General features: G+C 43.8%; 1 protein-coding gene across 1 annotated transcript in view; it reads right to left on the bottom strand.

Annotated features, from left to right (window-relative positions):
- Positions 1-9,580: 9,580 nt before the first annotated feature.
- Positions 9,581-17,143, bottom strand: part of RORB (RAR related orphan receptor B) — a 93,252-nt gene continuing 85,689 nt past the window's right edge. The window contains exon 10 of the mRNA XM_045288527.1: positions 9,581-10,994. Coding sequence (XP_045144462.1) covers positions 10,839-10,994 — 156 coding nt within the window. The 3' untranslated portion in view covers positions 9,581-10,838. The remainder of the gene's footprint in view (positions 10,995-17,143) is intronic.

The raw sequence follows: 17,143 nt of genomic DNA, 5'->3' as shown, positions 1-17,143 counted from the left end.
AGAGGGATTTTGGACTCTCACTGTCCTCCATGGCTTTCTAAAATTGGGTGTTCATAATTTAAGCTCTGATACTTTCCCTTTTGTCATATATGGATTTTGTTATTATCATATTTCGATCACACAGGTTGGTGTGCTTCTTCGATGTGGCCTTTAAGATCCCAGACACTATTCCACTTGATGGCAGGGCACCATGTGCTTTCTCTGACACACTTTTCTGTAGCTCTCGCCTTCAATGGTCTCTTTATGAAGGCGAGTATCAATGAGCACCATGGTATAAGAAATTGCTGTTCTTGGATTGGGGATAGAATTAGATGGGAGCCCAGAAGCCATCTGCTTTCCCATGGGTTATCAACGACTTTGGTTTACTTTGGCGGTTACATTATAACAAAAACCAAAACCTACAAGAACCAGAACAACAAAAACCACAGAAACAAACAAACAAAAACCTCCAAAAACAAAAAAAGAAAGGAAACAAAAAAGCCAAACATTATCAGTCATCCCCCTGAGGTATAAAGCAATTGTATTGATAACATCAATAATTTATCCAATGGCATAGAGTTGAAGGTACTATTGATATGTGCAGTTTATGCAAGTATAGTCCAACTGCAAGCGGCAATCCATGAGCTGTTTTTGTGCAGATTGATTTCTTAATTGATTGAGCTTTGTTTACCTTGAGCAAGGGGGTTGGTCCGAGGGGAAATTTTTCTTGTATCCTTTCTTAGAAGAGCAGACCCTTGCCTTTCAGATTAAAACTGGTCCTATGAATGGCAGGGGAGCAGTGAGATACGATATGTGAGGTGCTGCTGGGTCCCCTTTCATTGGGCACCCATTAAGCCAACAGACTCACCCAAGATCCAATGACCGCGGTTTCTACACTCTTGGGGTGTCCATTCTTTTTGCTTCCTTTCCCATCAGAGTATTTTAGTCCTAAGTCCAAAGGCACAGGCAGTTTTGAGATAGGGCCCAGGTCACTCAGTCAGATTTCCAAGTTGAGTCCTTGTGTGGCCCTTGAGAGATGCCATATTTCCTAAAAGGCCAGCGTCTAAAGTCATGATAGTACTTAATCCATAGCATGGTTCATCTAGGATTGGTTAGAAACATATTTTAAAAGTCTATCCAAGGCCATAGAACTGGGCTTTTTCTCCCCTGAAATTCTCTACAATTATCGTTTAGCATCCCTTCCTGAAGGGAGGTGGCTCCTCCCCATTTACCCACCATTTCCCCCAACTGAAACCTCGGCGCCTCCTCTGAAATGTAGATGCTCCCCTCCCCTGGTCTGAACTTGATTTTCCGGGAAGGTTCTCCTCCCATTCCTGCGGAGGGCCGCTGACTTGTCGCAGCTTTGTCTCAGTGTCCTACAGCAGCAAGTGGGTGGTCGTCTCCCATTTCCTCTTTCTTGAAGGAGTGACCCCAGCCAATGTCAGGTCCCCTTCTTCAGATGGTTCCTCTAAAGTGCACACGGAGTGATACATGGTTCATGGCATTTTCAATAGTCTCCTCTACATTCAAAAATTGTACAAAAATAAGGAAGGCTTAAGATAAATGGATGCCTTTAGATTATGGTGTTAGTGAATAACACAACAATGCTGTCTATTAGAAGAATAAACAAATCTGTGTGGCAGAAGAACAGCCCGGATTCTTCTCAGAATCAAGGGTGGTGGGCTTCACCTCACTGATCTTGTACATGATATCGGGAAGGACCAGAATGTTGAGAAGGATATCTTGCTTGTTAAAGTAGGTCACAGAGGAAGACCCTCAATGAGAGGGCCTGGCAGAGTGGCTGCAACAGTAAGTCTGAGCAGAGCGGGGCCGGTGGGACCGGCATGGGATTGGGTGGCACTTTTTCTGATGTACAGAGATTCCATATGATGGCACGTAACAGCAGCAGTGGTGTTGGAATCTCTGCATTCATGTCAATCTGTTTACCTCTAAACTTTTTCGAATTTCCTTAGTTTTTCTCTGATGCTGCTTTGACTTCCTTCCTTTGCACCAGGCAACAAACAAACAAACAAACAAACAAACAAACAACTGTGGTCTAGCAAATTTAATATTGGATTGTCAATCCATAAGCTCAAATATTCTTTTTTGTTTTGTTTGTTTTAAAAAAAATCCTTTTATGGGGGAGCTCCTACAACTCTTATCACAATCCACGCATGCATCCATTGTGTCAAGCACATGTGTACACCTTCTTTCCACTTGAGCCCTTGGTATCAGCTCCTCATTTTTCTCCACTCCCTTTCCACCTTCGCTCTCTCACAAACCCTTGATAATTTATAAATTTATAATTTTTTTTCATGTCTTACACTACCTGATGTCTCCCTTCACCCACTTTTCGGTTGTCATCTCCCATGGAGGGGGTTATATGTAAATCATTTTGATCAGTTCCTCTTTTCTCCCCCACCTTCCTCTTCCCCTCCTGGTATGGCTACTCTCAATATTGGTCCTGAGGGGTTTACCTGTCCTGGATTCCCTGTGTTTCCAGCTCTTATCTGTACCAGTGTACATCTGCTGCTCTAGCCGGATTTGTAAGGTAGAATTGGGATCATGATAGTGGGGGGGAGGAAACATTAAAGAACTAGAGGAAAGTTGTATGTTTCATTGTTGCTAGACTACACCCTGACTGGCTCCTCTCCTCCCTGCAATCCTTCTTTAAGGGGATGTTCACTTGCCTACAGATGGGCTTTGGGTCTCCACTCCGCCCTCCCCCTCATTCACAGTATGATTTTTTGTTCTTTGATGCCTGATACCTGATCCTATCAACACCTCATGATCACACAGGTTGGTGTGCTCTTTCCATGTGGGCTTTGTTGCTTCTGAGCTAGATCCTTGTAATTGGTCCCCCCTTTCTACCCCACCTTCCCTCCGCCCTCCCAGTATCGCCACTCTCACCATGGTCCTGAAGGTTTCATCTGTCCAGGATTCCCTGTCTTTCCAGTTCCTATCTGTACCAAAGTACATCCTCTGGTCTAGCAAAATTTTTAAGGTAGAATTGGGGTCATGATAGTGTGGGGGGAGGAAGCATGAAGGAACTAGAGGAAAGTTGTATGTTACTGGCTCATCTCCTCCCTTGACCCTTCTGCAAATGGGTGTCCAGTTGCCTACAGATAGACCTTGGGTTCCACTATGTATTCACCCTCATTTACAATGATAAGATTTTTTTATTCTTTGATGCCTGACACCTGATCCCTTTGATACCTTGTGGTCACACAGGCTGGTGTGCTTCTTCCATGTGGGCTTTGTTGCTTCTGAGCTAGATGGCCACTTGTTTATCTTCAAGCCTTTAAGACCCCAGACACTATATCTTTTGATAGCCGGGCTCCATCAGAGTTCTTCTTGGTGAACATTTCTAACCCAGGCCTCCGGCTCAAGCACTTCCTAAAGGGGGAAGAAAATCCCTGCTATTTACTGGAAAAAAGGACAAGGCTGTATGCAAGAAGTGGGAGGCACTGTTTTCAAAGCAAGTGTGTCTATGTTCTTCATTCGTTTTACTTTTCCTCTGTCGGGGAAAGAAAACCAGTAGGCAAGATTTTTTTTTTCTTCTTTTAATTTTGTTCAGCCTTAAAGGAGGGAACCTCATAAACATTGATTGTCATTTACAGAAAACATTCAGAAATCATGTGTGCATTTATCAGGGAATGCTAACAGTATTCAACTAATAATTTACAAGACATGAAATAAGGACGAAAACCTATTACATTCTAAAGTAATATAAAACTCCTTTTTTAAAAATTGTTAGGGAGCGATGTTTTATTCTAGTATATTTATAATAATAAAACAACTTAATGCGTACTTCCTAAATGACTCAGGCTGCAGTTTTACTCAGATATACAGAAATTAGGGCTTGTATATTAAATAAGGAGCGAGAGATCAGAACATGGTAGACTTTAAACTATAGATGTCACTGGGTCTACTTGTTGTTTGCCTTTTGCCTCTACAGGCTGATCATAATCATACATGGTAATAATGCAACGAAGCTCCGGACAAAGAAACAAATGTTGACTCGAGGAGGTATCATTCTTGTTAAGAAGTACAATTATTATGCTTTGTAGAAGGAATATTTTTATTTTACATACTTTCAGCAATGCACTTTTTGCGCATTGCCCACAAGGGTGTGCATGCTTAATACGAGATGCCAACTGCCCAGCGCTGGTCCGCACTGCCCTCACTGAGCAGCAATGCTAGTAGGGGCAACGGAACCCGGAGAGCCCCCCGTTTCGACTGCTGGATTCCGTAGAGTCTCTCTGCCCTTTACAAGTGTAGGCTGGAGCCAAGATAAAAACATTAAAACCTCTGAACTTTGGGAGTGTATGAAAATCAAATTCTCTCCATCCTAAAAGCAGGGGAGCATTGTCAGGGATTTCAAAAATATTGGAAAGTCTCCTTTAAATCTAAATATCATTTTTTAAAATTATAAATTGATCATCATAAAATACTAGCCTTTGAAAGTCATGTTTGGGATGCAGGAAAGGCATCATGTTCGTCAGACGTGCTCCTGCCTGGGCTGCTTCTAGATTTCGACCGCTTAGCTTTGCTCCCCATCAGTCTCCCCCTACCCGCCCTCCCCCAAGGGTTCTTACAACCTTTATTTGGTGAAGGTCAGTTATGGCTTCAGCGAATGAGTGGTCTGACCTCAGGATACTCATAAGAAATAAACGTGTACAAAAATACTTTGTTCGTCAGAAAGCAGTTTGTTTTCTGTAAGCTATTCCATGCAGGGAGGGTTTGGACAGAGCCATTTGCTACGAGGCAAGAGGACTTCCTTATTCAGGCAACTTTTTGCTCCGAGTTTCTCTCTTTTTCAAACTGTCTAGAGGAGATAGAATTTGTGAGTCTCAGACCAATCTTCACTGCCAACTCTTTGGGGGCAGGTTTCGTGGACAGCCCTGTCCTGTTCTCAGCTGTTTCACAAAAAGAAGCAGACACAACACCGACAACCCGTCAAGATGCTTGAACTGTTACAATCAGTTTCCACTAAACAATAGAGAAGTACATAACACTCATAAAGGACGCAAGTACGTCTTGGCTCTTTGTTGTGTTTGTTTCCCCCTCTAAAAAAATCGTTACAAAGTTTTATGCTTAAACAGAGACATAGAAAAATCAGTGTATTCACCGTCTCCAGTTATTTACAGCAAAAATTTCAGAGACAGTGTACACCGTATTATTATACCTTCCACAAGCATATATTAAAAGTAATTACATTTGAAAAAATATTTTTATTTTTCCTCTACATTTCTACAATACGTACTCCATTTTCTGTGTGTGCCTGTTAGCCAGATGAGGCAGCCGGCACTGTGCTTCGAGGTGATATCTGTAGCTTCTCAGACACGTGTGTTGGCGCATGTATGGCTGTGACAGGTGTAACTATGCTCTACGCCAGCACAGTCAGAGGAGGAGGATGTAGGACATGGATCGTGCTGCCCAGCTGCAGGGCCCATACCCTGTGATGCACGCACCTGGGCTTATTCAACACCGAGAACCCTTGTGCTTGATTTTGGCCAGGAGAACAGTCACCAGGCTGCTTTCTCTGATCCACTAAGGTCGGGTTCACAGTCAAGCAGAAGGCAAAGATAGCGCAGGCCAGTTCCTTTCAGTGAAATGTCAGCAGCTTGGGGGGGAAAGTGCTCAAATGGACAACCCCCATCTGCCGCGTAGAATCCATAGTCCCCATTTGAGATGAACGAAAGGACTTCCTGCTCATGACTCTACAAGTTTTTTGTTGTTTTTTTTCAGATACAGTGAAGGAAAAATAAAAACTTGTTTCAGAGATCAAAGATATAGACAAGTCATGCTTTTTAGAAAAGGCTAAGCAAGAAATCCAGTCACCTGGCTTCACGAAGCCGGGTGTCTGGCCAAGATAAACACAAATGCCTTCTCTTCGGCATCCTTACAAAGAATTGTTTTCTTTTGTCTTACCAGCCATTTTCCTTGTTTTTCACCTCCCCTCTCCTCTATCCTCTAGTTGCACTGTCAGGGGCTGTGAACTGCAGCCCGGGAAGAACCCCCTCGGGCAGTTCTGCTGCATTGCCTGGGATCAGCCAACCTCCTGAGCCTCTCGCAGTGACAATCAATGTGGACCACGGCTCCAGAACTCAGGTTGCATCTGGCCAGACAGGCTTCTGTTTAACAGGCTCCTACATTTGAGTCACGGACCCTGAAATTAGCAGCCCAGGGCCAGTAGGGGAACCTGGGGTCCCTCCTGCATGCAGTGATTTATTTGTTTGGTCCACACTGACTTCTACGTCAATCACGTCTTCCTATAATCCATAAACTCTATCAACACCGTTGTCAGCTGAGTTGAGAATGTCCTTCTTAGATGGGGCAGTTCCCCTCTGGTTAGTTTGTCCCTACCTCTCCCCCCACCCACCTCCACCAGCCTGCTTCACCATTTGCTTTGACTACCTGGCCCTTCTCGGCTTTGGGGCTTATAGCTCCTGCTTCAGGCCCGGACATGGAAAAAGAAGGGGGTCTCAGATCTTTTCAGAAAGACCCACATGGCTTTGCCACGTCAGGCTTTTAGTTTAGCCATCACTTGTAGAAAGTGGAAACAAAATATGTTTCCATGCGTGCATGGATGTTTCCATGGCACGCATTTCCCTCCTCTCTATATGGGGGGCTGCGTGCCAAGTGTCAGTGGCGATGCACGCTTTGAAGCTATTGCTGTTCTCTTGTCAGGGCCCAGCGTCTTTGCCTGGACTTACGGACAGCAGGAGTAACTCCATGGGAAACAAAAGTTTATAGAGAGAGGGTCCAGGAAAAGAACATTGCTTCCAATTTCCAGTAGCATTAGACGCTTTGCCCATTTCTATCATAAAGGAGAAAATAACACGGAAAACAAAGACCTGGGGCAGCACGGACATAATTGCATCCTCCGGAGGTTTTGAAACAAGCTGTGACGTGTTGGATTGCTCCTGGAACACAGACTTGTCTTTGTATTTAAGCCGGGTCTCCGTGGGATTGAAGAACGTGAGACTGAGTTGACAATGGGTGGTATAATTTTCTACAGTTTCGCTGGGCTGTTGGGTAGTTAGACGTTGAATGGGACAGTCATTATAGACCATGTACGGCTGCCTCCCTGACAACTCTTGAGTTCATGACCAGAATCCTCTGCGCAGAGGATCTCTTGGGGTCTACCAAATAACGCCAATTACCAAAGGGACCACGTGCATTCTCTGTGTTGAGTCCAGAGCCCTTATAATGGGATGGGAACAGCAGCACCCCAACAGAAAGGGTATAGTTAAGAAGCACACCTCTGTTTTCAGTGGTGGGGGATTAAATTGCTGGAGACAAAGGAGTACCAAGATGACTCCAGTCCTGGGCAGTAGGGGTATGAACAGGATGTCAAACCAGATATGGAATTCCTTATTCTCCTCTTTTCTTCCTCCCAACTTTACCTCTGCCTCTCTAGACCCAGTTCCCAGGGGATTTGAATTCACACACCTTCTCTTGCCCTTGTCGAGTTACTGTGTGCTTGATTTATTATTTTTTGCTCCAGACTGACATCTCAAGCTTGGGGAAATAAATATTCTTGCAAATGGGATCACTGGATTACTGGGCTCTTAGCAGATTTTAGAAAATGAGACTAAGAGGTCTCTGTTCAAGAGACTGTGTGCAATCTTTCAGCAAGTCCAAATAAGAAAAGCAAATTCCATTTTCAACCCTGAAGGGACTGTACTGCGGGTTGGTCTGAAGGCCTTGTGGGAGAGGGTCCCTGGTTGGCACACCAATCTATGTCATTTTTCATTTTGTAATCGTGTGCCTGATTATTTGTTTGTTTCTCCTTATCCTTCTCGACGTATTGTTTGTTCCTTTAATGAGGCATCCCTGAGTGCAAGATCTGCATCAAGCAGTGATTGTCATTGCCGAAGCATGGAGTGACGAGTTCAGGACCAGGGTGTGTTCTCCCAGCACACACTTTCTCAGGAGGGTTTGGAGACCTTTCTCAGTCTTCGTGGTGAAGGGACAAAGCGTTGGGGTTTGCACGTGGTAAAGCAAGCTACCCTTACCACGGTTCCAAATACCTTGGGATGTAGTCACAGAAATGTTCACAGGGCAGCTTGTGAAAACGTTGTTACCACGGAAAACGTGCCTTGATTCTCTTTTAAGGGACCGATTTAGCAACTGTGCCCTGAAATCGATTGTTTGGTACCGGTTCAATCACTAGCTCCATTTCCTCTTTTCCAGCTTCGAAAGGTTCACGTCCCAGTGAAATGCTTGCACGATGGAGCAGCACACATGCCAAGCCAGTACGTCCTGAGGCAAGTGTGGGGGAACAATCTTTCCTACATCACCGTGGGACACAGGAGGAAAAAATTCTCAGCCACTTCATAAATTGAGCCAATTTAAATCCTCTAAGGTAAATTAGAGGAGACAAATGATTCCCTTTGCAACCGAGCAGGGATTACAGGCCGACAGTGGAAAACACCAGGCTAACAGAACAAGGAAAAAGTTTGACATAAGTTCAAAGCTCAAAGGGAAACAGCAAATAGACATATGAAACATCGCCTCTCAGCAGCCAATCATAAAACATACATTGCATTTGGAAACGGCTTGGTTTAATTGAGTGCCTTCCATTACCCTGTTTTCCTAGCAATCAGTAAAGTAATCTTTCCATTAGGAGGAAATATGACTCTTGGAATTAATTCTTTATACAAAGAGCTAGCAGGAGTGACATTTAAACCGAAAAGAATGAAGTCCCCGTGGCCGCATCACAAGCAGTCTGCAGCTGTCTTCTTAGACGCTGAAGGTAATTTGGTTCAATGTCGTGAAATTAATTGATTACAACAGTAGTTGAGAAAGAGATGCATTATTTTAAAGGCTTTTCGCTTTTCCCCATTGGTTTGGAATTCATCCATCACGAAACGGGAAAAGGCTCTGGGTTCTAAATGGAAAGACGAACCCTACGGTTGTGATCCTCAGCGACGAGTTCTGAGAGGACTGGAAGATGGGTCGCAACCGCGCGAGCTTCACAAGAGAACTCAATGAAAAAGAACAAGAGAGTCTGTTTCCACGGATGGATACTTTACTTTGTAGGGGTGTGTGTGTGTGTGTGTGTGTGTGTGTGTGTGTGTGTGTGTGTTTGACAACGAGAAGAGCTAGTTTTTAAAATAAGTGGGTGGCTGGGCTATCCTTGAGGGAGAACATGATTTTTCTTGCCTGGTTTCTGCAGCTGCCCTTTATCTCCGCCTCTTCTTTCGGATCCAGGCATAAGGGCGCCCTGCAGGACCCAGGTGGAGGAAACTGCTTGGCGCGCACCCTTTTCGGATTGGAGCAAAGGCACGGGTCAGCGCTCCCGCGCTCACTCACTGCTTTCCTTCTGTGTTGCTAAGATTTGCTTCACACCGATCCCAGGCTAGCTGGACATGACATAGCTTCAAATTGCATAGCAGGGGCGCTTGGTTTTAGTTCCACAGGGTCATTCAAACGTGTTTGCTAATCTGTCAAGGTTGCGTGATAGTTTTATAAATCAGGATTTGGGAATCAAGATATGTTAATTGTATCAATTAATATAATATAATTAATTATATGAACACAATATTAATTAATACAATTAATTCATATATATATACTAGACCTCCCAGACTAGAAGTATATGTAATGTTCCTCCTCCCCATTTAGTGCTACTTTTTTTTCCTAACAAACTTATTGAAAACAATAAATATAAAGAATTGCTCTGTCCCCTGCATGTTCTTTTCCTAACTCTTCTGGACAAAACGTGGTGATAGAGAAAATATGTGGGTTCCTGGGTTCTGATTTCCTCTTTTCCTCTCATTTTATTAAAAAACATTGCTGATGATCATAATCTACAGACTGTATTTCTCAGCTGAAGACACACTAAGCACTAAAGAACGCCCCCCAAACCAAGCTTCCTTCACAACAGGAAATCCCCAAAGGGAGATTTTATGTGTCCTTAAGAGATACCGGAAATGTCTATGGTTTGTTCAAATACGTCATGGAAACCGGCCCCGCCCCCGGCTGCCCCTCAGTGTGATCTGCAGTCTAAGTCTGAAAACGGGAAAATGACCCCAAATAGTTATTATTGTTTCCTCCTCATAAGAACCCGTTGGACAAGGCTTTGGTGTCACTGATAGAAACCGAGTTCTTATACAGCGGCCATGTCTTCTATTTACTGCTTGCTAGAATTATTTCTGAATCAGTACCATCCTGCCACTGACTGTAGATGACAGTCTGGCCAGGAAGACAACATCCTGATTGTCTAACATACAGGTCACATATAACCCAGGAGGTAAATAACAGAAGATAGACTGAGTAAACCTCCTTTGCTAGTAGGGATGGTCTTTTAAGCCAGGGTGCATGTGCAGGTACATGTAACAGTCATATATAATATTCTCATATATTATATATATGTTACATAGGTGCACAGTACTTTCCAAGACAGCTACAAATTTACACATGCATCAACTATCTAAAAACATAGAAATAGGTAAGCCTATTCAGTAGAATTTTCTTAAATTATATTCTGAACAATCAACAGGAAAAGTAATCATGTAAAGTACCGCTCTGTTCTCGTATATATCTACAATAAAATTCTATAAACAGGTGTCTCCCAAAACATACCTGAATAAAATTAAAAAAAAAAATAACCCCCAGTGTCCTATATTTGTATATTTATGGTCATTTCAAAAACAAACAAACAAGGAAGAGCCCCACTCGGGTGCCTATTTACATTCTTCAAACTGTAGCGGTGAAAAATAATTCTATTAAGTGCAGGACATTCCTAATGTTGCAGTAGCGACAGATCTCTTAAGTCTCCATGAACACATTGCTCTTGTCTTCGTGGCGATGCCTCCCATGGCTGCGAGACAGTTCTCCGGTCCTCCTCATTTGCAGACAGTGGCGCAGTCAGGATTAAAGAGCTCTTTGTACAATGGAGGAAACAGTGTGTTCACTATGTCGGGATGGGATTGCTTAAATACCTGCAGTTTCTCCCCGTGCAAGTTGCAAACTGCTGTGATGGTTGGTATCTTGGCTATTAACTGCAGGACGGAGAGACAGGGAGGGAGACAAAGAGGAAGCTCATTAATGCTCTGTCTTTGGAATCGGTGTCTCTCCTGGCCTTAGATGAAGCACACTTCTTAGCTACTGTTATCATTGTTAATATCCATTATGTTCCACGGGTTTTTATAATGTTATAAACTTTAGATGTTTTATTTGTTGGAAGATGACCATGTGACATGCTAACAAGTGGACTTGGACTGTTTTCCTGTCCAGCACACTGAAACCTGTTGCCATCGAGCTGATTCTGACTCATGCCAATCCCCTATGTCCCAGAGTAAACTTGGTCCAAAAGATAGGCTTGGCTGTAATCCCTATGGAAGCAACGCTAGGCCTTTCTCCCGCAGTACCTCTGGGTGAGTTCCAATTGCCATCTTCAGGACCGTAGTCAAGAACAAGCCACCGGTGCTCTCCAGGAGCCTGGTCACGCTCACTCCGAAGCTCATGCTCACTGCCGTCGCATGGATGCTGCCTCATAGTGACCCTGTGGGGCAGAGTAGAACTGCCCCTGTGGGTTTCCGAAACTGTAAACTTTTATGGGGTTGGGAAGCCTCATCTTTTTTCCCCAAAGAGTGGCTGTGGTTTCGACCTGTTGACCTTGTGATCAGCAGCCCAATGTGTAATTCGCTGTGCCACCAAGCTCCCTTAGCCTACCTGTATCTCTCTAATCCCTTTCCACAGTAATGCATAAAATGAAACCGAGGTCTACACCAGGCAAAGAGACTAGGAGGTTAGGGACACTTAGCTCCCTTAGGGAGAGGTTTTAAAAGCCCATGAGAGACTATTGACCTGTAATCATCAGGTTTTTATATAGATGAATCATATAGGGTGCAAGATGGTCACTTAAAAGACCCAGAAGACAATATTGTATAAAAAGTTCAATGTCCATTGTTTGTGCTGTATAGAGGTCTTAGAAGCTGAACAACTCCGTCCTTTAATGTATCTGTGATTTAGGAATATTTACCTAGCTGTGGAAAACCCATTGTGTCCAAATTAGCTTAAAAAAAGTATCCCCGTACTCAATTTACCGGGAGGAATGAAATGCATTCTCTTATAGAGCACACTTTTGGGAAAGATAAGCTTGTTCATTCATAAAGCTGACCAAAGATACACTTGAAAACAATTATAACATGAAATCCATCTGATCACCAATTAGGCTCACTGTGTTCCCTGCCCTGTTCAATAGCAGGAGTCCCTTTCAGCCTTTGACGTTAAAGACAAATACAAGCTAGATAATTAGTTGCTCATAGATAATTAGTTGCTTTGTGTTTATTCAAAATCAGACATTTCTACTCTTCATTAACTTTTCTTTCTCGAACCAAGGACACTCTGGGGCGAGCAGTTTGTTAGGTAGCAGGACTAGGGATTTCAACATCTTCATGAAATTTCTAGCACAGTTACAGAAATTTGGGGGATTCAAACTTTCCAGCCTATGTAACCGTCAACATTGCTATTTGAAGAAGCTGTAACCAGTTGCCTTCATACACGGAGATCTGCCTGGTGCTGACCCTGAGCGCTGTGGTGCAGCATCATGCTCCAGAGAGCTTTATGGTTGTGGCTTATGAGCAGCAGATGACCAGGCCTTTCTTTGGCGGTGCCTCTGGTTAGGTACAAACCATCAACCACTCAGTTAGTAGCCACAGCCTTAACCATTTGCAACATCAGGAGACATTTAATATTCAGAGAGTGATAGAAATCTTTTCTTATTGCCTGGATGTTAAATTTTAGACCGACCGACTACCAAGACGTTCTCTCCAACATTATGTTACTTCAGTTTTCTCTTTCCTGATACCCCCCCCACAAGGATTAGTTGTCTGCTATGTAACTAGATGCCTGAGTACAAGTGACTAGTCACAGTGTTTGATTTTGATAGTTATGAGAAGATGGAGCTAAAGAAGCACACAGAGTCAAAAGCGGACTGAACACCTGCTGTAAGTTCTATGGAGGAATGGCGCAGGCCAAGGGGTGGACTGTAGAATGCCTTGGCAACTGGAAGGCCAGGAAGGCATCCCTCGGATTGTGACATTTACACTGAGCCCTGAAGGAAAAGTGGGGTGTAACTAAGCGTTGGGGCCACCGAAACTTGTTGCTGTCGACTCAACGCTGATGCATGCCTACACGATAGGACAGATAGAGCTACCCTAGAGGGCTTCTAAGACTGGAATCTTCGTGGAAGCAGACTACTCCATCGTTCTCCAGTGGGGCTGCTGGGGGTTCAAACCATTGACCTTTTAGTTAGCTGTTAGCTGAGTGCTTAACCGATGGATCATATGGACAAGAAAGCACCGTAGCCCTTAACCAAGCACCCCAAACTAAGTCTATGTACCAGGGGGTATCAAAAAACTAACAAAAACAGCAAAATATTTTCAAAGACATGTATTTAATTTTTTTAACAAAGCAACCTTATTGGAAAGAGAGGAAAGAAATAGGAGGTAAAAGCTATTTATAGAGGTATAGCTATAGACATGTATATATGTAAATATTCTAATTAATAATGAAAAGGATAGAGGCCAATGTACATATATTTATATGTTAAGTATTAAGATAGCAGACAGACTTTGGGCCCGTACTCAAGGCCTCCATTAACACAAGAATACTTTGTTCTGATATTTGGCACTCTTTGACACTCACCTTCCTGACACGATCACTGAAGACAAAATGGGTGCATAAGCAAATGTGGTGAAGAGAGTGGATGGTGCTCTGTTATCAAAAGATATTGCATCGGGGGTCTTAAAGGCTTGAAGTTAAACAAGCAGCCATCCAGCAGGGAAGCAAATAAGCCCACATGGAAGAAGCACACTCACCTGTGTGATCATGAGGTGTCAGTGGGATCAGGTATCAGGTACCAAAAGATCCAAATCATACAACTATATTGATGCAAACCAGGAGGGTTGCAGTGGAGACCCAAAGCCCATCTGTGGACAATTGGATATCTCCCTACGGAAGGGTTATAAGGACGGGATGATTCAACCAAGGTGTAGTATGGCACTGACGAAACACACATCATTCCTCTAGTTTCTGAATGCTACCCCCTCTACTCCCACCCCCGGCCCCACTACCATGACTCAGTTCTACCTTACAAATCTGGTTAGACCGGAGAACACACATTGGTACAGATAAGAGCTCTCGACACACGGAACTCAGGACAGATAAACCCCTCAGGAACAGTAGTGGAAGTAGTGATATCAGGAGGGGAGGGGTATGGTCAGGGAGGGGGAAGGGGTAGAAAGGGGGAACCCATCACAAGATTAGATATATAGCCCCCCACCCCCAAAGGGGTCAAATAACAGAAATGTGGGTGAAGGGAGACAACAGTGTAATAGATGAAGTAATAACAATATAAGTGATCAAGGATGCACGAGGGTGGGGGAGAGAGGGGGAAAAAAAGAGAATCTTAAACCAAGGGCTCAAGCAGAAAATGTTTTGGAAATGATGATGATAACATGTACAAATATGCTCGATACAATTGACGTATGGAATGCTATAGCAGCTGTAAGAGCCCCCAATAAAGAATAAACAAACAAACAAACAAAAAGTCAACCTTATCACCTTCAACATATTCTCCATTACACTAAATACATTTGTCAAATCTGTGATTCCATTCTTTTTTTTAATTATTCCATTCTTGGAAACATTTTTCAAACTCATCTGTTTGGATGGCTGACAGCACCTTCACCCGTTATATGTCATCAAATCGCTGTCCTTTCATGTTCTTCTTCATTCATGGAAACAAAAAGAAGTCGCATGGAGTGAGGTCAGCTGAGTATGGTGCCTGGGGCAACAGAGGCATGCTGTTTTTTGCCAAAAACTGGCACACTGAGATGGTTGAATGAGCAGGTAGGTACATTGTCGTGGTGGCAAAACCAGTCTCCGTCTGGCACAAATCAGGCCTTTCATGTTGCACACTGTTTCACCATCTTTCCAGAACTTCTAAGTAGAAAGTTTGATTAACAGTCTGACCTGGTGAAATGAATTCCAAATGCACTGAGTGGACATTTTCGTGTTAGGGTAGTTGATGGATGTCCAGAAAGAGGTTTGTCATCAATTTACATTTCACCTTTTTTGAAACGAAAAAAACAACAACACTCATACACTTGAGTTTTTCCCGTAGTGCTATCCCTTTTAAGCTGAGTTGAATATCACAGCAGTTTCTGCAGGATTTTTCCTGAGCAGGAAACAAAATTTTATAGCTGTCAGCTGTTCTCTTAAATTGTGCATCACAAAAAGTGAGGTTCCTAGGTGACGCCACTGGGTGCACTAATGCAGAGCTAGTTGCTTAATGTTTGCCTAGCTGGAAAAATCTCTACTATGAAAGCTCTGCTGAGCAGAGCTTTCCCCCCCATTTTTTGAGGGGGTACCTCCATATACCACATGTTCATGCATGAGAACACGAGCCATTTAATTTGATTGAAATGAAAAGCAAAAGCAAATTGATTTTCATTTTTTGGGTAGTGATAAAGAGTAAACTTTGCATTGCTTAACTATGATTCATGGAGTAGAATTCTATTACAATAATTCCTGAAGCGTTTCTCGGCTCCTTTAGTGAAGGAGTAGCCTGGGAGTTAGAGTGTATGGAACAAACCCCAAATTCAAGTCTGTTGTCACTGAGTCGAGTCTGACTCATTTTAAATCCGTGTCTGGGAGAGCAGAACAGCCCCATAAGGTATTCCTGGTTGTCGCTTTGTGACGATGGCACAGAACCGAACCGGGCTTTGTTCTGTTGGACTTGGGGCTGCTGCCACTCGAACAGATTCTTGGAAACCCGAAGAGCACAAAAAACATCTTTTCAGCAGCAGGTCACTTTCTACGGTGATGCCATTGGGTAGGTTTGAGGACCACTTTTAGGTGCAGTGCAAACCGTTTGTACCACCCAAGAATATAGGTATACACACATATCTCCATATCCTATATATCATATTTCTATATATATCCATCAACAGCTACTCATGCGCACTGGAAATATGTAAACCTGCATCTGGTTTTGGAAGGTATATGGATTTTTCAGCCCAAATTTGGGATACGAGAAGTATGTGGCTTAGGATCTAACTCTTCGCCCTTTTATGAGATTTGGATTCAGTCTCTGTGGCTGGACGGTGAGAATGGCTTTTTGCTCAAGGGAACTGGGACCACTGAGCAAAGAACACTAAGAAAAAATGAGCGCTTCCCCAATGTTTCTGCTCTGGGAAGAGGCTGCTTGGAAGGCCTCTGGTCACCTGTGTAAACAGAAGTGTTGACAGGAGCATTCGTGACTCGGGAGGCATGGTGGGCCAGGGGCCTCACGCAAGCGGTGGCAAGGACCTGGGCCTGGTGGAGAACGCAGCGGGCCGTCACTTCCTGTTGATCGCCATTATGAACTGTGGTCAGTGAACCCCTTTCATAGGCAGCCCAGAGCTGCCCCAGCAGCCGTTAATGGCTCAACACCTTTTGAGACAGCTGGGAAGGTGGCCCAGAATCATGTAGAGACAGAGGGGGTAACCCATTCAGATCATCATGAAGTTCCTTTAGGTTTCAATCATTCCCATAGCAGGTTTAAACAGATGGCCTATGAAAAGACACGTTCGCATTCATCTCTTTCTTAGGCTGAGCATTTCTTTAAGAAGGATGCTTTTGCTTATATGTACAGGGTCTGAAAGACGGAAAACGGCTGCTTGGACAGAAATAAGCCGCACATCTCTCCAAAGATGGTTTTCTGTAAACACTCGCAATTTTATAACTGGCACATTTAGTGTTGGGAAAAAATGGAACGTTCAGAGCATGAGACCAGTGATCTTGTTCCTGTGTAGGCTTCCAGGCCACCCACACGTGCTCCATCCTAATGTAGGGACCCCTCAGCGGTTCCGCAAAGGTGAAAACAGCGGGGCTCACCTGAGGCTGAATAGATAACAGTTCCTGTTTATTTCCCGCGTTCATTTTGGGGGCGTTTGTTTAGCCAAATCCAGCACTTGGATTTGAAGGCTTTACAGTGACTTTGAGAGTTATGTCCACCAGTGCTGCCCATCCTTGGGATGGCATGTTCTCACCACCCGCATATTTGTGCTCAAGTAGATGCCGGGCACAAGCTGATGCTGAATTTTGGAAATGCAGCTGAAAGCCAGCATATCCCTCTCTACCTAGGGTGCTAAGTCTGAGC

This window comes from Echinops telfairi, unplaced genomic scaffold, assembly GCF_000313985.2.
Source record: "Echinops telfairi isolate 266 unplaced genomic scaffold, ASM31398v2 ScPeMD7_22;HRSCAF=79, whole genome shotgun sequence".
NCBI classification, from domain to species: domain Eukaryota; kingdom Metazoa; phylum Chordata; class Mammalia; order Afrosoricida; family Tenrecidae; genus Echinops; species Echinops telfairi.
The sequence above is the reverse complement of the archived record's forward strand: the minus strand, read 5'-3'. Positions and strand labels throughout refer to the sequence as shown.